This window comes from Leptonychotes weddellii, chromosome 2, assembly GCF_054177405.1.
Source record: "Leptonychotes weddellii isolate Sample4059 chromosome 2, ASM5417740v2, whole genome shotgun sequence".
NCBI classification, from domain to species: Eukaryota; Metazoa; Chordata; class Mammalia; order Carnivora; family Phocidae; genus Leptonychotes; species Leptonychotes weddellii.
Genome location: NC_138370.1, coordinates 69,104,734 through 69,128,651, shown reverse-complemented (window position 1 = coordinate 69,128,651; position 23,918 = coordinate 69,104,734). Strand labels below are relative to the sequence as shown.

The 23,918-nt window shown below is 40.4% G+C and overlaps 1 protein-coding gene across 11 annotated transcripts in view; it reads right to left on the bottom strand.

The window, feature by feature from the left end:
* The window catches only part of ZNF827 (zinc finger protein 827), a 168,452-nt gene that overhangs the window by 92,125 nt on the left and 52,409 nt on the right, over nucleotides 1–23,918 (bottom strand). For all 11 annotated transcript variants that reach the window (XR_014142830.1, XM_081811805.1, XM_081811804.1 and 8 more), the window contains exon 5: nucleotides 13,142–13,375. Coding sequence is in view for 10 of the 11 variants with exons in the window: in XM_081811805.1 (XP_081667931.1) it covers nucleotides 13,142–13,375 (234 nt within the window). In the remaining variant the exon portion in view is untranslated. The remainder of the gene's footprint in view (nucleotides 1–13,141; nucleotides 13,376–23,918) is intronic.

The following is a 23,918-nucleotide window of genomic DNA, read 5'->3' as shown; positions in this document are numbered from 1 at the left end:
CTTCATGTAAGAATAATAGAAGCCATAAGGGAGAAACAGAAACAAAGCCTAAAGTGAGTAGGAGGAAGGAAATAATAAAGATTAGAGCAGAAATAAATGAAATAGAGACTAAAAAAAACCCAACAGAACAGATCAATGAAACCAGGAGCTGGTTCTTTGAAAAGATAAACAAAATTGATAAACTTTTAGCCAGACTCACCAAGAAAGAAAGGGGACTCAAATGAAATCAGAAATGAAGGAGAGAGGCGCCTGGGTGGCTCAGTTAGTTAAGCACCTGCCTTTGGCTCAGGTCACGATCCTGGGGTCCTGGGATCGAGCCCTGCGTCTGACTCCCTGCTCCGCGGGGAGCCTGCTTCTCCCTCTCCCTCTGCTTGCCACTCTGCCTACTTGTGCTCTCTCTCTATCTCTCTGTCAAATAAATAAATAAAATCTTTAAAAAAAAAAAAAAGAAATGAAGGAGAAATAATAACTGACACCACAGAAATACAAAGGATTATAAGAGATTATGAAAAATTGTACACCAACAAATTGATAACCTAGAAGAAATGGATAAATTCCTAGAAACATACAACCTTCTAAAACTGGATCAGAACCAAATAGAAAATTTGAACAGACTGATTACTAGTAATGAAACTAAATCAGTAATCAAAAAACTTCCAACAGGGGCGCCTGGGTGGCTCAGTCGGTTAAGCGGCTGCCTTCGGCTCAGGTCATGATCCCAGGGTCCTGGGATTGAGCCCCGCATCGGGCTCCCTGCTCGGCGGGAAGCCTGCTTCTCCCTCTCCCACTCCCCCTGCTTGTGTTCCCTCTCTTGCGGTCTCTCTCTGTCAAATAAATAAATAAATAAATAAAATCTAAAAAAAAAAAAACAAAAAACAAACTTCCAACAAACAAAAGTCCAGGACAAGATGGCTTCACAGGTGAATTCTACCAAACATTTAAAGAAGAGTTAGTACCTATTGTTCTCAAAACTATTCCAAAATATAGAAGAGGAAGGAGAGCTTCCAAATTCATTCCACAGGGCCAGCATTACCGTGATACCAGAACCAGATAAAGACATTACAAAAATAAAACTATAGGCCAATATCTTTGATGAACACAGATGCAAAAATCTTCAAAAAAATATTAGCAAACCGATTCAACAATGCATTAAAAAAACCATTCGCCACAATCAAGTGGGATTTATTTCAAGGATGCAAGGGTGGTTCAATATTTGCAAATTAATCAACATGATACATCACATTAATAGGAGAAAAGATTAAAACCATATGATCATCTCAGTAGACACAGCAAAAGCAGAGTACAACATCTATTCATGATCAAAGCTCTCAACAAAGCAGGCTTAGAGGGAGCATACCTCAACATAATAAAGGCCATTCATAAAAACCCCACAGCTAACACCATACTCAATGGTGAAAAACTGACAGCTTTTCCTTTAAGATCAAGAACAAGACAGAGCTGTCCACTCTCACCACATTTATTCAACACAGTACTAGAAGTCCTAGCCACAGCAATCAGACAACAAAAAGGAATAAAAGGCATTCACATTGGTGAGGAAGAAGTAATACTTTCACTATCTGCAGATGACATGATACTATATAAAGAAAACCCTAAAGACTCCACCAAAAAACTACTAGAACTGAAATATGAATTCAGTAACGTCACAGGATACAAAATTAATATACAGAAACCCACTGCATTTCTATACACTAATAATGAAGTAACAGAAAGAGAAGTTAAGTAAACAATCCTATTTATAATTGTACAAAAATAATAAAATACCTAGGAATAAACCTAACCAAGGAGGTAAAAGGCCTGTACTCCAAAAACTATAAAACACTGATGAAAGAAATTGAAGATGACAGAAACAAATGGAAAGATATTCCACGCTCATGGATTAGAAGAAGCAGTATCGTTAAAATGCCCATACTACCTAAAGCAATCTACAGATTTAAGGCAATTCCTATTAAAATACCAACAATACTCTTCACATCACTAGAACAAATAATACTAAGATTTGTAAGAACCATAGAAGACCCTGAATAGCCAAAACAGTACTGAGAAAGAAGAACAAAGCTGGAGGCATCACAGTCCCAGATTTCAAGACAGACTACAAAGCTGTAGTAATCAAACAGTATGGTACTGGCACAAAAACAGACACACAGATCAACAGAACAGGATAGAGAGCCCCAAAATAAACCCATGCTTATATCGTCAATTAATCTACAACAAAGGAGGCAAGAATACACAATGGGAAATGGTGTTGGGAAAACTGGACAGCTACATGCAAAAGAATGAAACTGAATCATTTTTTTACACCATACACAAAAATAAACTCAAAATGGATTAACGACCTAAATATGAGATCTGAAACCAAAAAACTCCTAGAAGAAAACATAGACAGTAATTTCTTTAACATTGGCCGTAGAAACATTTTTCTAGATATGTCTGCTGAAGCAAGGGAAACAAAAGCAGAAGTAAACTACTGGAACTACACCAAAATAAAAAACTTTTGTGCAGGGAAGGAAACATCAACAAAACAAAAAGGCAACCTACTGAATGGGAGAAAATATTTGCAAATAATATATTCAATGAGGGATTACTATCCAAAATATATAAAGAACTTGTACAACTCAACACCAAAAAATTAATAATCCAATTAAAAATGGCCCGAAGACATGAATATTTTTCCAAAGAAGACATACAGATGGCCAACGGACACATGAAAAGATGCTCAACATCACAACTTATCAGGGAGATGCAAATCAAAACCACAATGAGATAATACCTTCTGTCAAAATGGCTAAAATCAACAACACAAGAAACAACAGATGTTGGTGACGATTTGGAGAAAAAGGAACCCTCTTGCACTGTTGGTGGGAATGCAAACTGGTGCAGCCATTGTGGAAAACAGTACGGAGGTTCCTCAAAAGACTCAAAATAGAATTACCACTACTACTGGGTATTTACCCAAAGGAAATGAAATCACTAATTCAAAAATACATATGCACCCCTAGGTTATTTACAACAGCTCAGATATGGAAGCAACCCAAGTGTCCATCCATAGATGAATGGATAAATAAGATGTGATGTGTGTATATACACACACAGACACACACGCGCATACACACAATAGAATATGACTCAGCCATAAAAAAGAATGAGATCTTGCCATTTGTAACAACACGGATGGACCTAGAGGGTATAATGCTAAGTGAAATAAATCAGTCAGAGAAAGACAAATACCATATGGTTTTACTCATGTGTGGAATTTAAGAAACAAATGAATAAACAAAGAAAGAAAGAGACAAAGAAAAAAATCAGACTCTTAAATACAGAGAACAAACTGGTGCTTGCCAGAGGGAAGGTGAGTGGGGGTATGGGTGAAACAGATAAAGATTAAGAGTACACTTATCTCGATGAGCACGGAGTAATATACAAAATTGCTGAATCATTAAATTGTATACTTAAAACTAATATAACACTAAAATTTTTTAAATTTAGGGAAAAAAATTTTTAAAAAGAAGAACAGAAGCCATAAAGGAGAAATCGTTCGCTTCACAGAAGTTTCCCATTCTTGGGCCATTCTGGACACTCCCCTACCCAAGGGAAACAGAGCCTGTCGCTCTCAGATTGTGGGTATCTTCCGGTGCTCAGTGCAGTGAGTGGCCCAGACACTACCACTCGAGCCCCTGTTCAGTGGGCGATGTGGCCACTCAGCAGTGGACAGGCTTCCTGGCAGTGGAGAAAGGGTTCTCTTCTCCAGAGCTAGATCTGTGATACCAGTTTGTACCCAGATGAGCACAGAATCCATGGGGTTTATCCATACATGTGAATGTGCCCCTTCCTTGACACGGATAAGTGAAAGGTGAAAGGTTAATATGGCAATGAAGAGAAAAGCTACTGTGGAATGAGAATGTTTTAGACCTCTTGTTGAGGGAAATAATGGTCGTGCTCTTCTTGACAAGACTATAACTGTGGTAACATATAGCAAAAAGGCCGGGTAAGAACTATAAAAAGCTAGAGCAGTAGAGGAGATCCGAATGCAGTGACAGGGCACACGGCTTTTACCTGGCAGGGACCTTCATCCTCTGTGCGAAAAGTTTGGTTGCTCAACTATCTGCATCCACACTGCAACTGGATCCCTCAGACAATAAAGCTTCTTCGTAGAGTTGTCACCATTGAAAAGTATTTGTTAGTGGTCTCTCAGTGCCACAGTTTGTGTTGTGGATAACATCTGTCGTCATTTATACCAGGAAACCAAAAACAACACAGGAATCAAGAGGGCACACTATCCCAACTGCAAGCACATTTTCTAGGTGTCATTCTTCATTTTCTTCCCTCAGTATTATCAAGGAAGATCTGGAACACCTCCACATCATCTACCCTCAACCTTTCCAGCTGTGGTCAAACCCCTCTCTCCCCCAGTTCAGCCAAACAGAAAAGGAATCTATAACGAAGGTGGAGCCAGTGAAATTCCTTTCAGAGTTCTTGCCTGGTTTCTGGAAACCCAGGCCAGTACAAATTTTCGTGACTATATTAACATATGCAGCTGTAAGCAAAAGGATGACCAGAGGGGTGAGGGCTCTACAGGGAAAAGCAGGTGCAGAGGCACTGACCCTTGGGGGTGTGAGCCGGAAGAGCTCCCACATGAGGTGGGGGGGCACCAACAGCCATTCAGGCATGTGTCTCCAAGATCCGTAAGCTGTGTGTGAAATTATGAAATGAGTAGAAGGGTGCTTACTAGTCAAAGAGTGAGGGTAACACCAGTTATTGTGGGAGAATCTGCTCGAAGCAAGTTCCCTCTTCTTGCTGGGAAAAGAATGGTCCTTCCAGACCATGGCTAGGTGCTACTCTGTCCTGTCTGAAGAGTCAGGTAAATAACACCGCTGTATCTCTGTTGAGTTTAACAAGATCTAGTCCTTCAAGAAAAGGATTCTTTTTAGTATATAAACATGTCATATTTTTATCTTATTAAAGTGATTTAGTCCCTGTTTGTATAAGACATGGTTTTCACACTCCACATACCTTCAATTCTCACTGAGTTTTCAAGTACTAAAAGAAGAGTCTAATTCCTTATTTAAGATTTAACTCCCCCAGTTATGGGTTTTCTTTGTATGTGTGTGTACATACACATACATATATGCATACATATTCATATACACATAGATATTCATATACACATACATACACATGCATATCCCGAGAGTTGCTTAGGATATATAGGGCATGAGGAAAGTGATCTGGCCATTAGTTGGAAGCCCATTACTAGTCACATTCATTATAAGTCATTTAAAAAGTTGACATACAGGGTGCCTGGGTGGCTCAGTCAGTTAAGCATCCGATTCTTGATTTTGGCTCAGGTCATGATCACAGGGTCATGACATCGAGCTCCACAGCGGGCTCCGTGCTCAGCAGGGAGTCTGCTTGAGATTCTCTCTCTCCCTCTCTCTCTGCCCCTCCCCCTGCTCTCTCTCTGCCCCTCCCCCGCTCTCTCTCTGTCTCTAAAATAAATAAGTAAATCTTTAGAAAAAAAAGTTGACATACAAATATTCTTTGCCATCAGCTGAACTAGAGAATGCTATTGCAAATACAGAAATCAGACGGCTTAATTCCACTAGGAGGCCTGTAGTCAATAAATTAGTTTTCATAGGCTTTATATCTGCAAATTAAATGCTGCCCTCATATAAGTAAAGACAGGCTTTCATTTTAATATTAAACAAGTCTGCATTTTTACTTAATTTCTGGAATTATGGAAAATGTGATGGTGCTCACAAGCAACAAAAGAAAAGAGAGATAAACTGGACTGTATCAAAATTAAAACCCTTTGTGCTACAAAAAAAGAGTCGGATGCTTAACTGACTGAGCCACCCAAAACCCTTTGTGCTACAAATAATACTATTAAGAAAATGAAAAGACAATCAGCAGAATAGGAGAAAATATTTGCAAATCATACATCTGCTAAGGGGCGTATATTCAGAATACCTAAGGAATTTTTACAACTCAAGAATAAAAGGACAAATAACTCAAAAAGCAGGAAAAGGACTTGAATAGACATTTCTCCAAAGAAGATACACAAATGGCCAATAAGCACATGAAAAAATGCTTAGTCATCAGGGAAATGCAAATCAAAACCACAGTGAGATACTAGTTCATACCCGGTATGATGGCTGTAATAAAAAAGACAGACAAAAAGTTTTGGCAAGGATGTGGAAAAATTAAACTCTCATACATTGCTGGTGGGGATGTAAAATGGTGCAGCTGCTTTGGCAAACAGCTTGGCAGTTCCTCAAAATGTTAAACACAGAGTTACCATTTGATTCAGCAGTTCTACTCCTAGGTATATACCCAAGAGAAACTAAACATATGTCCACAAAAAAACTTGTACATGAACGTTCACAGCAGCTATAAGTTGGGCAACAACCAAATGTTCCTCAGCAGATGACTTGATAAACAAAATGTGGTATATATCCATTTTATACCACATATAAAATTAACATTACATTACTGGTGTATTTATTCCAATAATATCCAATGGAATATTATTCAGCCACAAAAAGGAATAAAGTACTGATACATAGAGGAACAACACAGATGAACTTTATTTTTTAATTTTTTTTAAGATTTTATTTATTTATTTGACAGAGAGAGAGAGGGAGGGAGAGCACAAGTGGGGAGAGGGGCAGAAGCAGGCTCCCCGCTAAGCAGGGAGCCCGATGTAGGACTCGATCCCAGGGTCCTCGGATCATGAGCTGAGCTGAAGGCAGACGCTTAACTGACTGAGCCACCCAGGTGCCCCCAGAGATGAACTTTAAAAACATTATGCTAAGTGAAAGAGCCAGTTACAAAGGAACATATGTTGTATGTTTTCATTCATATGAAATGTAGAGAACAGGCAAATCTACAGAGAGAGATAGCAGATTAGTGGTTGCCTAGGGTGGGGTGACATGGGGATGGGTAAGGAGTGACTGCTAATGGATACGGAGTTCTTTTCGGGGTGATGAAAATGTTTCATAACTAGATGTGATGATGGTTGCACAACTCTGTGAATATACTGAAAACCACTGAACTGTACACTTTAAATTGGTAAATTTTATGGTATGTGAATTATCTCTCAATAAAGATGTTTTTAAAAATGAATTGGTTCTTAAAAATCAGTCTAGAAGCCCCTCGAAAACATAACAATGTGAAATATATAAATTCTTAGAAAAGTAGTAGACCACTGGATTCAACCAATTTCTCCAGGTGCTCAAAAAAGTTGAAGTGAAAAAAAGAACTTCTCATTTCAGGCTGAGTAGACTACGCCACTTGACATTTTTATGCTCTCAGATTCTTCGGTGCCATGCATTTGACAATGTGATAAACAGACAATATTAATAAAATAAATAAACAAAATGCTTTTCAACCAATACTTCACAATTATTCATTACATCTTTTCCATAACTTTGCTACCATGTCCACCTGTTCGCTTTAGGACTGAGTGAGGAGGTAGAACCACCAGGTGCTACATGCGATGGGGCCTCCCATGTTCTTTCCACCACTTAATTAGATCACTTGTAGGTTTGAAGGAGGCCAGTGTGAGCTGACATTAATAGAAAACTAAAACACCTACTTTCCATCCTTGTAGGTTATTACTGAAGCCATCCTGCTTATCAAGTTTGATAGACTACAATTTTCCAAAGGAGAAATCCTAAATAGAACAGTGAATAGTTATTGCCCTAAGAAATGGCTTAGCTAAAATCTCTTATTTATCTCCAGGAATTCTTTAGAATAGGACAGTCTCTGACATGGTCTTTGATTTGCTGGGGAGGGGGAGAGGAGGAGCTCTTTCCTCTCAAAAACAAAGCAAAACAAAACAAAAGCCAATATTGCCCAGGAATAATCATGAAATTTAACACTGAAAAAAGCAGTATTAATCTGAGGCTCACAAGCAACACTATCTTGATTTATTAGGTACATGTGCCCTTCCAAAAAAAGGTTCCCAGATACCATATTTCATAATAAGTTAGAAAGAATCTCTACTGAAGAAATGCTCTTTTTAAAAAGTAAAATGCACATTTGATAGAGCATTGTCCTCTGTCAGCTTTAACCTAAGGTATTCTTCTCAGACGGACAAAACTTATTTCTTTAATTAACCATTTCCTCAGCACAGTGCTTTTCAAAACTTAGCTGTCAGGATCACATGAAGGGCTTGCAAAAACACAGACAGCTGGGCCTCCAACCTCAGAGTGTCAATGAGGTCCAGAGTAGGGCTCAAGAATTTGCATTTTGAACATTTCCCTATCCTCCCCCACCCATGCTGATTCTGCCAATCTGACGACCACACTTTGAGAAACCTTGCTTCAGCACCTACAGAGTTGAGAGGCTGGCTAGGCAAAGTCCTGGCTGGGCAGGTCTCCCCCAAGACTCTACCGGAAAAGAAAGGTAAAAGTCATCCAAAGGCCAAAACACATTTACATTCAATACTTAAATAACAGCAATTACCATAATCTGCTCCTCAAACTTTTGTGGTTCATACATATTGTTTATCTTCCTGGTTTCATGCCACCCCCATTCTTGCCCACCCAAGATGCGTTTCTGGTGGTTCTTCTCCCTCCCAGCCATCCTATATGACCGCAGCCATGTCTGCCCCAGATGCCCTTATCCCTAGTGACAGTACAGGTTTCCACTGGTGGATCCCAACTGCAGCTGAGGCAATCAACTGGAATTTGGAATTCCTCTTTTGAACAAGAGGCAAACTCAGAAACTGCAAGAAATTGCCACTTTCCACCATGTGAGCTTTGTAATAGAAAAGGTCCATCTGTACGTGCAGAGATGCAGGGATGAGGTAGGGAGTGAGAGCTTCCTGGTTTCCACGTGGTCCTCCAGACCCTGGCTTCAGTGAAGTACTCACACCCTTCTACATCCCTGCCCTGGGGTTCCATAAGTTAGCCCCAAACCTGTACCTTCTATTAAATTCCCCTCGCTTGCCTAAACTGGCTGAAAAGGATTTATTATGTACAACCCAAAGGGCCCTAATTAAAACTGTTAATAAAGTCAATTTTGGGGTCTCTTTCCTCTCTGTTTCAGTTCACTGCAGAGAATAACCTCACCTTAAACTTCATCCTACCCAAGTTTACCTGCTTCTAAATATTTCATAGCCATGGGGTGCCTGGCTGGCTCAGCTGGTGGAGCATGTGACTCTTGATTTCGGGACCGTGAGTTCGAGCCCCACATTGGGGACAGACATTACTTTAAAAGAAAAATTATTATATATATAATATTTATTATGTAATTATTATATATATATATTTCACAGCTGAAGCTCTATCTTAGGAGATTCCCTGAACCCTAAACATCTCTATGTATTTCAAATCCATGCCTGCTTGGATTTTTCTACATGAGGCAATTATAACTTATATTTCTTTCCAAGACTAGACTGGGATAAATGAATATAAATCAGAAATGAACAGAAATCCACTTGGTTTTGTTCCTTGTGCACAGAAATAAGAAAACCTATAGAGGTGTCTCAAATTGAGATCTAATATGAAGTTTTATTTACCATGTTAGATATACTTAAGTGCTTAATTTTTCATTAATGTTTCTGAAATAACTTCAGCTTTTATTTTTGTGGAATTCACATGTTTAAAATGGTATTCTTAACCCGCTACTTCTAGGTTCAACCACCTACATGGTACATTTTATGTATTCATTCCCATGCAAACATGTGGCTTCCCAAAAGGAGAAGGGGCATTTCTTTATCTGTGTGTCTACCTACTCCTCTTACAGTACAACAGAGACAAAACAGATCAAGTTTTGTGTCACCTTCAGCATTGCATCACGTCTGTGATAACACATCTGTTCCAGAAGTTGGTGAGGTCACTCGACGTTGCAAAACCAGGGTTTCATAGTGACAGGATTCTCTTCGTCTGTCTAATGTTACAGATCCTCTGTACTGAACTTCAGAATTTTGGCCTCCTTGAATCAAGGCTTCTGGGAATTATCTTTGGCAACTCTGCGCTTCAGCAAAAAAGTCTGATTGTTTTGGCTGCCTTGTGTCACATAACAACAGGTAGTCACAGACATCCAGCAGTTTCCTCAGAGTGGGTTGCTTTCTTTATGGTAATCAATTTACTTGGCCCAGCTGTCAGGCACTTGACTTCCCAATTAACAACTGGAAGTAGAATTTGAGCCACAGGAAGGAAGAAAACTCAGATTTTCCCAAACACACAGTTAATGAAAAACTTAGCCTAGCCTCTACCTCATCTGTGTTTTTCCCATAAAATGTAAATGGCAATTTGGAAAACAATATACCTGCAGATGTTTCTCCACCCGGGAAGGTTTCACATGATGTTTGACTGGGCCCCGTGCCCAACATCCATCATTAAGGAGTTAACATAAATTAATTTAAAACTGGAAATGAAGCAGCCAAAATTGTTGACCAGTTTCCTCTTATTAATTCAGTGAAAAGACTAAGAGGGTAGCCTACACTACAGATCAAAGCTTCTAATCTCAAGGAAAGAAACAACAAAGAAGAAAAATCCTTTTATTCCACATCTTAGCTATTCCTTTGGTCAAAACTGGAAGAAGAAACAAAATGTGTGATAATGCATGGGGCATACTTTTCTCACTCACCCAACTCTTCCTGGCCAAAAGGATTTTCCTCAATGTGGCAGAAGACTATACATGGAAATTAGCAAGGCAAGAAGCAATAGGGACTCGTGTTCATGAGAACGCCCACAGCCAGGCTTTGGGGTATCAGCTCAGGTGAACCTAAGGCATCCCTGACTAACCTGCATGGCTGCTTTGGGAGATGAATTACCCCTCTTGTCTACAGAGGGACAGGAACTATCATGGAAAGGGGGACTTGAAGACACCGACAAGTTCTTTACGTGGATGTCTTTCAGGACATTAATAATGAAATTGCTAAACTGCAGCTTGAGGAAAGAGAGCATGGGAAGTTTTTCCCTCACATCCTTCTTCCAAGAGCACTGATCATCCATGATTAGAAACTCTAATATCTACTGTAAACCCAATAAAGGGTGAGTCCCCTTTACCTTGGGGCTTAGGAATGAGAAGACACTTTTTTTTTAAGTCACATGTTTATTTCTAGGACTAACTTGGAAACTTCTTCACAGTTTACCTGACCATAGTCTGCTAGAATGTAGAAGTATGGAGTTCAAAGTGCAAAACGTTTACTGAATGGATTCCATTGCCCTGGACTATTTCCGACTAGACCATGCGAATCTAGAGGAGAGGGGCTGGGATGCTATTTCTTCGACCAAAGTCTCTCACACAAAGAATGTTGGGGGATTTTTTTCAAGGCAAAAAAAATTAGTTATCTTAGTCTTTCAAACTAAGGAAGCATACTAGGAAGCAGGGTAGATGCCCTTTGGAAATATGACTATGTCATCCAATCAACTGTCTTTGACCCCCACAGCACATAAACTCAACAAAAGTCAACATAAACATTTAGAAGGACCATTGCTGTCCACAAGTATCATTAAATGTGCATGGCTGTATGGCCATATTCTATTTGAGGGATCTCATTATTATCTAGGAAATGCTTTCATATTTCAGTGTCCAAAATCATATCACCTAGAAGGATCAGGAGAAAATGTTTTCCTTAAAGAAAATCTTCCCTCAAATCTCATTTTTGCATATTATCTTCTGGTGCCACCCCATCTCTCTCTGCTCACAATACTGGTTGCCCAGCAAACTCTGAAACAGAAATAGCATACACTGGGATCCTACCGACCAGAGTCACTGTTGGAAGAGGGTTACTGCAATGTGAAAGACTGTGCTATGGAAGAAGAATCAGAGAGCTGTGTGACCCCTTTGAATTGACTGGAAAAACAACAGACATATTACTCTACGTCACTGAGACCTTTTGACACAGGAAGGAGGGCTTAAGTATAAGAAAATATGTTGGACTGAACACCATATTTTTAAACTTTCAGCTTTCAGCAATCAGCACAGTCCTGCTAGGCCTCCCATCTGCTAAAGAGAAGCTGTTCTAATACTGCAAAGTTTAGAAAAATGGGGCTATAATAAGGATGTCATACTGTACTCTGCTTTATCTATCACAAATCATGTTCCTCTGAAGTTCCAGTGTGTTCTAAATTAACATCAAAGGAAAGAATTCTTAACCCCACCAACTGGCAAATACAGGAATTTCAACTGTTCTGATACAATGGCTCTAAGTAAATCGCTATTAATTTCTTACTTTCCAACTTACTGGTCAACCAGAAGCACAGTCAGAATTGCTGAGGAAATTATAGGGAAGGAGCATCCCTAATGCATCTCTTGCTTTCATATTCCAAGCACAGGGAGTTACAAACTGAAAACAGCTTTTGATTCATATTAGCATTTTGAATATAGTTTCTAAAAAATTACCTTTTAACTGAGGCTGGGATATGACTTGGTAAGTATATTATTTTGATACGACTTTTCTTCCCATGCTCTAAAAATCATACTCTTGTATTTAAAAGACACTAAATTTTTACCTGTTCTGAAGGGGCAGATGGGAGACTGGAAAAGAACCCAAAATATATGAATTTCAAATTATAATCAATTTTCCTACCTCTGACAGGCAGATTACATTTAAATACTACTAAAAAATTATTCATTCATCTTAAGAACTTAGATTAATTATTGTAATTGTCCATTATGAAATTTTCTCTTTGTAAAATCTCTTATTGCTACTCTATTGCTAATTACTACAAGAGCCATCTCAACTGTTAATATTAAGTTAAGAAAAATATTTTTAATGGTTCTTAAAGAATACAGCATAAATACACACAAAAAGAAAGGTCCTCTATTAAGAAAGAATAGATATTTTGATCAATTAGCAGAAGTGCTTTGAATGTCGTTAGAATGCACTTAAGATTATGACCTGCATCATCTCAGAAAGCAGCAGTGTTTTCCAACAATTCCCAGGAAAAGAAGGCTGCATTTAACAAGACAGGTACACAGACAACATCTGCAAACAAACTCGTACACACAACGCAGGAATGCAAGCCAAGCTATCCAATCATTCCTGAATTTGCCTCAATAATGTGATATTGCTACCATGAGCCTAATTATAACCCATGCAGGAAGCAGCCCAGTTGGCTGCAAATGAAATGATCAGAACGTGAATATTTTAGAATAAATCAAGTACCTGATAGTTTCATGAGAAGTTCAGACGCTGCTTTGACAGACATATCCCGCCTTAGCACATTCCCCTTCCCTTCCTGGGGCTTAAGGGTGTCCTCAGAGATGCTTGGGGCTGGCACTTCCGATTCCGGGCTGAACACATAGCTGGACCGAGGCAAAGTGGCACTTAAGGCCTCCTCTTCCTTGGGCTCCTCTTTCACTTTAAAATTAAGATTCATGGGCTCCTTCTGATTTGCAGCTGTCAAAAGAAGAAAGGCATTATATATATATGTACACATACAAAAGGCCACTCCCCCTCTTAGCTGCCCCCGGACTTAATGAAATATGGAATGCACCATCACACTGCGCTGACAGCAGGAGGGACCACAACCCAATCAAAACAGGCTGGAACCTGGGCAGAAAAAAATACAATACACTCCATGAGCATGCGGCTCTGAAGAATGTGGGCTTCTGAATCTTTGGAAGCTCGTATTTTAAGAAGTGCTGCCTCTACAAAGTGGACATTTTTCTCTCTGGTTTCCCTAAGTATCTTTCCTGTATATGCTGCAGCCTCCCTGACCTATGAGGCTTCTCCCCACTTAATCCTATTATAAAATAATGCTTTCCGGCAATTATTCTGCCATAAAATACTCAATATAAACATGAGTCAGAGGCAATACCCAAAGCAAAAACCTGGGGTGGGGTGGTAAGGTGAGGAAGAATTTGCCAGAGAGAAGCTCAGGCTAGAGATATCCCACTTTGACTAGAGATATCCCACTTTGCCTTATTGTGAACTGACATTCCTGACCCACAAACACTGGGGCATGCATTTGGAACTATTTTTCCAGTCATGGTAAATAAACCCGTATCTGTAGCTCAAGTCATCTGAGACCAGGATGGGCATTTTTTTTTTTTTTAAGATTTTCTTTTTAAGTCATCTCCACACCCAGCGTGGGGCTCGAACTCACAACCCTGAGATCCAGAGTAGCACGCACCACCGACTGAGCCAGCCAGGCGCCCCTCACGAGGGGGCATTTTTTTTTTTTTTTAAGAAAATCTTTTATTTTGAAATAATTTTAGATTTACAGAAAAGTTGCAAAGATGGCTCAAGGAGTTCCCATATATTCTTCGCCCAGCGTTCTCAGATGTTCACATCTTACATAAGCATGGTGCATTTGTCAGAACTAAGAAATTCACATTGCTATGAGTAAACTCCAGATTTTATTCAGATTTCACCAGTTTTTCCACTAATGTCCTTTTTCCATTTTTAGCATGGTTGGTTGGTGTGGAGTATGTGGTCAGGGCAGAGCTAACTGGCCTATTATGGGATGGCTTCTGTGGCTTGGCTACACCATAGCAGGCCTTCACCCACTGAGCTACACACTCCCTGGGAAAGACCATGAAGGAGGACAAGTATCCTCTGCCACCATTGGCCATTTTCCCAGGCAGCTTGCTCCCCTTTAATGGCCATGCAGTAAGAACTTTAGGTTGGTTATATTAGATGTCTTTTGAGAAAGAAGATCTCATCCTAATACAGAGTTCTTAGGAACACTCATGAGAGTGAACCCGAAGCCCATTCCTGCTTAACGAATAAGAAGATGAAAATAAATCTCCAAAGTAAGCACTTCTAACTTGTTGCCCACCACCTACCCTAGCCTGTACCCAAGCACAAAGTCCTTTCTCCCTTGTGCCCTCTAAAGGTGTACATTCTGGAATTACAAGTTCACACAGACCAGCATATTTAGAAACTGGACTCTGGAGGGCTAAGGTGACATTTGGAAATTTTACCACCAGAAAGATGCACAGCTGGGACTAGAACTAGATCCACGAGCTGCCCGCCCTGTGCCTCCACCTTACCTACCTCCACCACACCATTCCTCCACTTCTGGTCCCTTTGCTATAACAACACTTGAATGTAAACTTGACCTTCAAGTGCCACCTTCTCAATGAAGTCTATCCTGACCATCCTGTTCAGAACTGCAATACCCACCCCATGGTGCTCCCAATCTCTCTTACCTTACTCTTATCTTCCTTTTTTTTCCAAAAAACTTACCACCTGGTAACTTCTGGTTAAGGACTGAATTGTGCCCACCCCCACCAATTCTTATGTTGAAACTCTAACCCACAACGCGGCTGTATTTGGAGATAGGGAGGTAATTACAGTTCAATGAGGCCATGAGGGTGGGGCCCTAATCCAGTATGATGGATGTCCTATAAGAGATACCAGGGATGCATGCACACAGAAGAAAGATCGTGGGAGGACCCAGCAAGAAGGTGGCCATCTTTAAACCAAAAAGAGAAGCCTCAGGAGAAACCAATCCTGCCAACACCTTGATCAGACTTCCAGCCTCCAGAACTGTTAAAAGTAAGTTTCTTTCATTCAAGCCACCAAGTCTTTGCTATTTTGCCATGGCAGCCCAAGCAGACTAGTTACATACCATATAATTTTCTTATTTATTATGTTAACCATTGTGATCTATTCCCCTAACTCAAAGGTAGGCTTCAAGAAGGCAGTGATCTTTGTTTTAACACTGATGTACCTTGAGTGCCTAGAACAGTGCCTGGCACATTGCAGGCGCTCAATATATATCTGTGGAATGAATAAAATATGTTGTCTACAAATTAGTGACATCTGATGGTGCTTTAGTGTCACCCGTGGGAAACAAAAACTACGCATCCCAAAATATTCCACCAAAGGCAATCAGAAGTGTATTTCCTGGATCTGATCCTTAGACTGGGAATAAGACCTGGAGATAAAAGCTTTGCTATCTACACCACAGCACTTACCGAGGTGTCTGTGATAATCATTCACTTGGACTGTGCCATTACGAAAAGAGTAGTAAATTTCAGAAAAGTGCTTAAAATCTGGCCCTTCAGGGTGTCCAGCCAGCTCAGTCGGTACAACATGCGACTATTGATCTCAGGGTCATGAGTTCGAGCCCCACGTTGGGTGCAGAGATTACTTTAAAAAAAATTAAAAATAAATGAAATAAAATAAAATTTGGCCCTTTGGGGACAGTGCCATCAGAATCTGAACCAAAGAGAATAATGATGGTCTCTAGAGCAATCATCGTGTAATTCTGACCTCAGCAAGGAAGGTAGATCCTAAGAGGACTTTGTTTATTTAGCACACTTCTCCCCTTTCAACCATTTCCTGGAGGTGGTGGGGGTGCAGGGGGGTGGGGTGGGGTGTTGCTGGCCACCTCCTAAAGCTTCTCTCGCCCTATGCCTTTCTTCCAGAACCCTTTATAAAATCCTCTTCCAAAAGCATCCTAGTTAGTCACAATAGAATAATTAAGTGGTGTGTTTTCTGTTAAGCCTGAAACTTTGATTCTTTGGGAAGGAATAATAGAAAGTTATGTACTTTTTAAAATGCTTCTGTATCTTTTATTTTAAAACTTTTTAAAATTCTAAGGTGAGGCTAGGAAAGAGATAACCTATTGAAGCCCTAGAAGCAAATCCCAATTTCTAGAGAGAGCAACATTAAGCTGATGCTCTCTGAAGATATAAGTAGCTTCTAGAAGTATTCATCACAATAAATGTTACATAAGATTTGAGAAAAAAATTTAGCATTGTTAGTACAACCAGACTTAACAGAACTTCAATAAGACACTTTAAAAAACAAGAGGCAATCTAGCAAGCTAGCATGTTGCTGGATTATAAATTTGCAGGCATTTCATACCTGGTTTTCGTTCTGACAATGTCAAGAATGGCATAAAACTACTAATGTGCTGGGGAAATGTAACTATAGCTAATAACAGATCACAAAAAAACCTGTGGGAAACACTCCTTTGCCCAAGTTTTAATTTCCCAAACACTCTGGGTCTAAATACCAGAAATATTTATACTAAAAACAGTGCATAAAGCCTATATTTTAAGATTAATATGACTGAATAATTGTCATAGTTTTTGTTATCTTACATTTGCCTTTTTATCTTACTTTTAAAAAACCCATTCTCTTTCTACAGAAAAAGGTGGAATTTAAGATATTTTCTTTTTTCTTTGGGGAAACTGCTAAGAAAAAAGGAACCAATTACAATGCACAGCCTAGTCTTTACTTCATTCTTACTAACACAAAGATCTGTGCACATATGGAGTTCCATTTGTAAGAGACTTTCCCAGCCCTTACCTTGACTTCTGTTTATGTATCTTTCAAGTTTCCAGATACTCCACTTTTAAGGCAAGGAGGAAACCCCACTAATCAAGAGGCCCCTTCTCTGTTTCAAACATTTTAGGACCTGAGCCACTTTGATTATAAATTATGTATATCTGTAAGTTCACACACTCAATGGAGCTGGGCTGCCATTTAAAGGAAACAAATCAGCTTTTTGAGGATTTATACAGGATGCAAGATAAAGGCTTGTATGGGAAACCAATGGGAAAGCCACTGGGAAAGCCACCGGGATAAAATGATTCCAAGTTTCCAATTCTAAATATGGGGAAGGATTAATTAATTGCTAAAAAAAAAAAAAAAAAGCCCTCTTTAGAGCAAAGTGTCATCAGTTCATGCTGAGATCCTTTTTAAGTACCCCCTCCCCCCAGGACTATTCTATAAACGTCCTTAAAAATAATGCACACACCTAGCATTTGCATAGTTAACATAGATCCTTCCATAGATCACAGGAGATAGGTATTACTACTATCTTCATTTTATGAGTGAGAGAACTAAGGTCCCATGAGGTTAAAAGACCAACCCCTCCCCAATCACACAGACATAAACTTCAGGGTTTCTGGCTGAAAATGCACCCAGCCTCTCTCCTTTCTCTCCAAGAGCCTTTGAGAGGGATGCTACCCTAAGCAGTTGGACTATGGGCTTTGGAAATAGGTGATATGGAGTGAACTAGCCTTTGTTAGTGAGAAAGGGAAAGGTGGGACATAACCTGGAGGTAAGGGGCAGAAAAACGTCCCTTTTCTGTAGGAAGGAGTTTTGTGAAGATCTGACTAAAAAGGTAAAAGAGGAAGAACGGGCCGCACCGTGGCTGTTCTGCTCTGTTCCGTCCGTTCCCTCTGGTAAAGGAAGATGACACTTTCCTGACATTTAATAAAACAGAGACCTCTTTCAGCTCAGAATCTAGCAATTTTGTGAATGCTGAAATGCTACATGAAAAAGGTAGGCCACTAAGAATGTTATTTCCTACCTCACCCTAAAGCAGAGCCAAAGACTCTTGGACCTGGAAGGGGCCACAGATGGGTGGTTCTCAAACAGTGTTTCCAAAAATCCTAGGATAAGCTTCCCAGATCCCAACAAATGTTTTGTTTCAAATTTAAGTTTTTAAGATTACTTAAGGCAATTGAAAATTTAATTTAAAAATATGTACCCTACCCTCACGTGTGCTCTAATGGAGACCACTAACGTTTACTTGGGTTGACAAGTTAATTCAGTCGGATTCACCTGTAATGCAGTTCCTCCTGTTATCACAGGAGTGCTAGAATTCTAGTAATATGTCATTAATAAGGAGGTGGTTGGCTATTCACTGATCTTTCAAAAAATTTAGGCCTGGGCACGTGTGTCCATGTACAACTATACAGTTGCGGTCCTACTAGAGTCGACGTGCATGCCTTAAATCAGGCTTTCTCAACCTCAGCACCACTGACATTCTGGGCAGGATAATTTGCCTTGGAGGACTGTCCTGTGCATCGTAGGATGTTTAGCAGCATCCCTGGGCTCGCCCCACTAGCTGCCAAAAGCACTGCCCCGTCCTGAAAACAAAAATTCTCGGGGCGCCTGGGTGGCTCAGTCGTTAAGCGTCTGCCTTCGGCTCAGGTCATGATCCCAGGGTCCTGGGATCGAGTCCCGCATCGGGCTCCCTGCTCAGCAGGAAGCCTGCTTCTCCCTCTCCCCCTGCTTGTGTTCCTGCTCTCGCTGTCTCTGTCTCTGTCAAATAAATAAATAAAATCTTTAAAAAAAAAAAAAGAAAGAAAACAAAAATTCTCTCTAGACACTGCCAGCTGTGTCCTAGGCACACCTGCGGTTGAGAACCACTACCTTCCATTAAATGTCAGGGTGGGTTCAAGTGGATCTGCTTTGGTGAAGCTTCTCATCATGGCGGGCAGACCGGCAGACAGATGCAGATATATAGTTCTGTCTGGGTCTATCATTTATAAAGCACTTAACAGGGGCCAGGAAGTATGCTAAGTGTTAGTTTGTTTGAATTAATTTATTTGATCCTCACAACAACCCTACTCTTACCCCCATTTTGCAGTTGAGGAATCTGAGACTAGAGAGAGTAAATAAATTTCCAAATACCAGTTAATGGAGCAATACTGAAGTAGTTACTATAGGATGACGGGGCTTTACTGCATATTGCTCGTTTTGTGTGCTTCTGATCGTATGACAAGGGATGAGGGCAGTTGCTAAATGTTGTCAACTTTGAAGCAAAAACTTTTCATTATTGTGCTCTTCTTTCGAGCGGCTGAATAAATTTAATTAAAGGCATCTTGAGATTACAAGGTGAACTGTTACAAATCTACTCTTCTTTGCTACAACATCCCCGTATAAATGTATTTCTGGAAACTGCAATCGGCAAAATAAATTTAGAAATATACTAGAGGCTGATGCTGCTATATACAACCTCCCCCCATCATAACGCTAATCCCATGTTTTGTGCTTATCAAACAGCAACTTTGCTTTGACTGCTGGATTTTTTGAATAAATAAATACAATAAACGTGAACTTAAAAAACAAAGTTCCATTAAAATTACACATTTTATGTGTTTTATATATTGAGTCGGCACTTAAGATTTTGTTTGGAAAAACGAGTTTATCGTTTAAAAAAACGAAGTGAAAACCATTATTGTTTTTACTTCTCTCATTTCACGATAAGTAAACACAGGCTCAGAGAATGATATGACCTGTTTAAAATCACACAGCTCATTGATGATGGAGCCGGAATTGGAGCTCAACTCCCCATATTACAAATAACTACGCAAGTTCCCTTGTAAGTCTATGTAGATATGTATGATCTGGCAGGACCGGGGGTTATCTGATAACCTGATGCACTTTAGGTGAGAAAAAACATAAATTGCCTTCTCAATTATAAGGAAAGCCAAGATGTAATTAAATAATAGTTAATTAGAGTAGAGCATTGCTTTTAGATGTTAAGCATATTATATTCAAATAGAATGTTTAAAACATTAGCTAAATAATTTTTAAATCTTGCTCTCCAATAAGGTACACTACTTAATTTGCCTTAAGTAGTTTATAATTAGTGTTTGGTGAAGTTTGAACGATCTCCTATTTCTCATTAATCCCCACCTGGGCTAATCCTTGGACACATTTCAGTATCAATGTCCTCCAATCAGGACCACACAGGTCCCCGAAGACAGCTACCATCACTGTATACACAGTGACAAAGGGAAAACAAAACAGGGCAGGGTCAAGGGTAATAACAATGAGCGGTGTCTCCAGAATTGTAAAATAAATAAATAAGGTTTTCCTCCATGAACTAAACTAGCAAAATCAACACATAATAAGCAAAAGTCACTATCTGCAGCAATCCGCTTAACAGACAGGATATCTCCCTTGTCAAAAGCAGGAAGGACAAGTCCTGGAAAACCAATCAAGTCATGAGTAAATGCGAAAGAAAGCTGTATTTTAAATTCATTCTATTAACACGTACAACGAATGAAATGTATGAACAGCAGTGAAGTGATTTGTATGTATGAACAGCATGAAGTGATTTGAGACTAGAAAAAAGAAAACCTAAAGATTGGATAATGTATTTCCGACACTTTTCAGGGAAGTTGGTGACCATCTGCCCCAAATGACATCTCCTCTTGATTGTTACACTTGTCATTTTAAATTACCATGCCGACATTCTGGTTTATACATCAGTTTTTAAATGATTTTTGTCATTGTGGAACACCCAGAGAGCCTGAAGAACTCTTGAGCTGTGGTAGGCTATAAAATGGCTGTAACAGGGGTCGCCTGGCTGGCTCAGTCAGTAGAGCATGCGACTCTTGATCTTGGGGTTGTGAGTTCAAGCCCCATATTGGGCATAGAGCTTACTTAAAAAAAAAAAAGCCATAACAATTCCCCTCCCTGAAGCCCCACCCCTTTGTAATGTGACTTCCCAGCTCCTCCCATCAAGTGGTGGAGTACATTTTCCCACTCCCTGAATCTTGGCTGGAGTTGTGGCTTGCACTGGTCCATAGAAGGTGGTGGAAATGATGTTGGGCCAGTTCTCAGTCTAGCCTCCAGAGGCCTCGTGCGCTTCTGCTCTCTCCTTTGGAACCCTGCTGGGCTGTCATGTGAACGAGCCTGGGCTAGCCCCCTGAAGATGAGAGACCATGGAGAACAGGGAGAAGCCATCCCTAGCTGAGGCTATCCTAGACCAGTCTGCCCCTAGCCCATGTCGAAACGGATTTGAGATTTATGCCTGGAGAGACCCAAAGAAGCACCCTATGCTTCTTGGCCCAAAATGCCAGTCCACAAATTCATAAGCTCAATCAATGGCTATTATTTTGAGCTGCTAAACTGTGGAGTGGTTTGTTACTTAACTAACAGTGTGAAAGACAACAGTTTCTAGACTAGGCCCTCCAAGCTGAGGGCTTGGAACATGGGACATGAGAAGACATCAAGGGACTCTGCCATCAAGGCACCCTTTGAACAGCCTGCTTACTTTCCACAGACCACCACTCTGCTTCATCTTCTTTCTTTTTTTTTTTTTTAAAGATTTTATTTATTTATTTAAGAGAGAGAGAGAGAATGAGAGAGAGCGAACACATAAGAGGGGGGAGGGTCAGAGGGAGAAGCAGACTCCCTGCCGAGCAGGGAGCCCGATGCGGGACTCGATCCCGGGACTCCAGGATCATGACCTGAGCCGAAGGCAGTCGCTTAACCAACTGAGCCACCCAGTCGCCCCTTCATCTTCTTTCTTATAGCACTAAGGAGCTACTTGCAAATTTTAAGTGAAGCAATATCACAACCTCAGAAAACCTGACTTCCAGAATATGACTAACGGCTTATCTTTTTTATAATCCATCGTGGAATGCACTGTGGATGGTAAAGATAAAGATGTTACAAAAGAAACATTATCTGCCCCCCCCCATACACACCATAGCAACCTGAAATAGCTCAAGAGACCAGACTAATCATACACAAGCAATAGAATGAACTATGCAATAATACAACCACCCAGCCTGGGTGATAAAGACTCTAAATATCACTGGAATTCACAGGGGGTGAGAGGGTTGTCAGTAAAGACCAGAATAACAGGAAAAGGTTTTACTGAAGAAGTGGGAACCAAAATATTCTTCGAAGGATGACCAGCATTTGCATAGGCCAAACAGTAGGAGAGGGTATCACAGGAATGGGCCCCAACATTGCTAGAAATTCCCTACAAAGATACAGAACCACTTGTGGGTCACAGGAGCCTTAAAACAGTTCATTTAGTTTTAAGAACATTATTACTCTTTTTTGAAAAGTTCTGATTTCCCATTTTACCTAACAAGAGGAAGCTGCATGAAACTCCACAGTTCAAATGACCAGACCCCCGGAACAACATGAGTGAAGGCAGAGAAACAGCGATGAGAGGGTGTAGGTTTGAGCTGGTGAAGACAGTCAATATTTTTCTGGAGAGCAGTGAGGATACGGTTCCTCTGGAGAAAGGAGCCAGGCAGGGGCAGAGCCTGATACAAGAGGTATCAGAAGAAGAGTCCCGTTAGAATGCGTTGGAGGGCCTGGAGGGGGACGCTAGGGTGGAGAAGGCACCAGGGAGGGAGCTAAAGAGGCAAGCTGTCTAGGTGTGAGCTGATGGCCAGGAGAGGCTGCATCGGAGGGCTGGCTCATAGATATACTTTCAAGACACAAAAAATGTAACCAGATTAGTGACCGAATTAGCATGCATTAGAAATGATGCCATGGTTTGAAGCCAAGGAAAATAAACAGTGAAGCAGACGGAGGTCAAAAGACAGTTCGCTCAACTGAGAAAAAAAAATTAAGTAATAGCTAATTAAGTGGTCATGAGCCAAGGCTGCGCAGCTCGGCAGAGAGGAATCTTTGCTCTCTCCCTTGCAGCTAAAACCTTTGAAGCCTCAACTTCCTCATCTGTAAAACAGGTTTAATATTAGTGACCCCTTAGGGCTTTTAAGAGGGTTAAATGAGAAATTACATGAAGCTGTGGGCACAGCGCCCAGCTTACTATAGACACATTTGATTAGTAAGTGGTAACAGTAGTAACAAACAGCAATAGGAGAAGAAAATATACTAATGAGGGAAGGAAGGAAATGACTTGGATTCAGGTTGGCAGAAACATAGACTCTGATAAATCTTCCCAGGGATCTGTCAAGATAAAAAATTATTCTCAGTGCAATTCTAGAACGAGGTATACTCTATCCAACACAGCGAGGAAAAAAGATCTGAATTCCAGTCATGACCTTTTTACAGTTAATCTCGTTGAGTCTTGGTCTTTGTCTACATGCTTGTCATGAGGCAATGTATTTGGAAATATGCCATACGCTGTAAAGCCCTACGGAACTATTAGTTGGCCTTACTGTTATTACTATTTGCGCTAAGTAATTCCTGAAAAGCCTAAAAGAATTAATGCAACTTTCAATGGTGTCTAACATACAGCATTCAGAGAAAGGCTCCATGCTGGGGACTCTTAACTCTGCACCAGCACACCAGGGCAAAGAACAGAGCCAAGTTCAGTCGCACTGCCTCCTTATTTTGTGATCTGGGGTACAGGCAGCCTGGGGGAGGAGGGAATGTTGGAACCAGGCCCCCTGGATTAGAATCCCAGTTCCGCCACTTATTAGCAGCACAAACTTGGGCAAGTCTCTTAACCCCTGTTTCTCGGTTT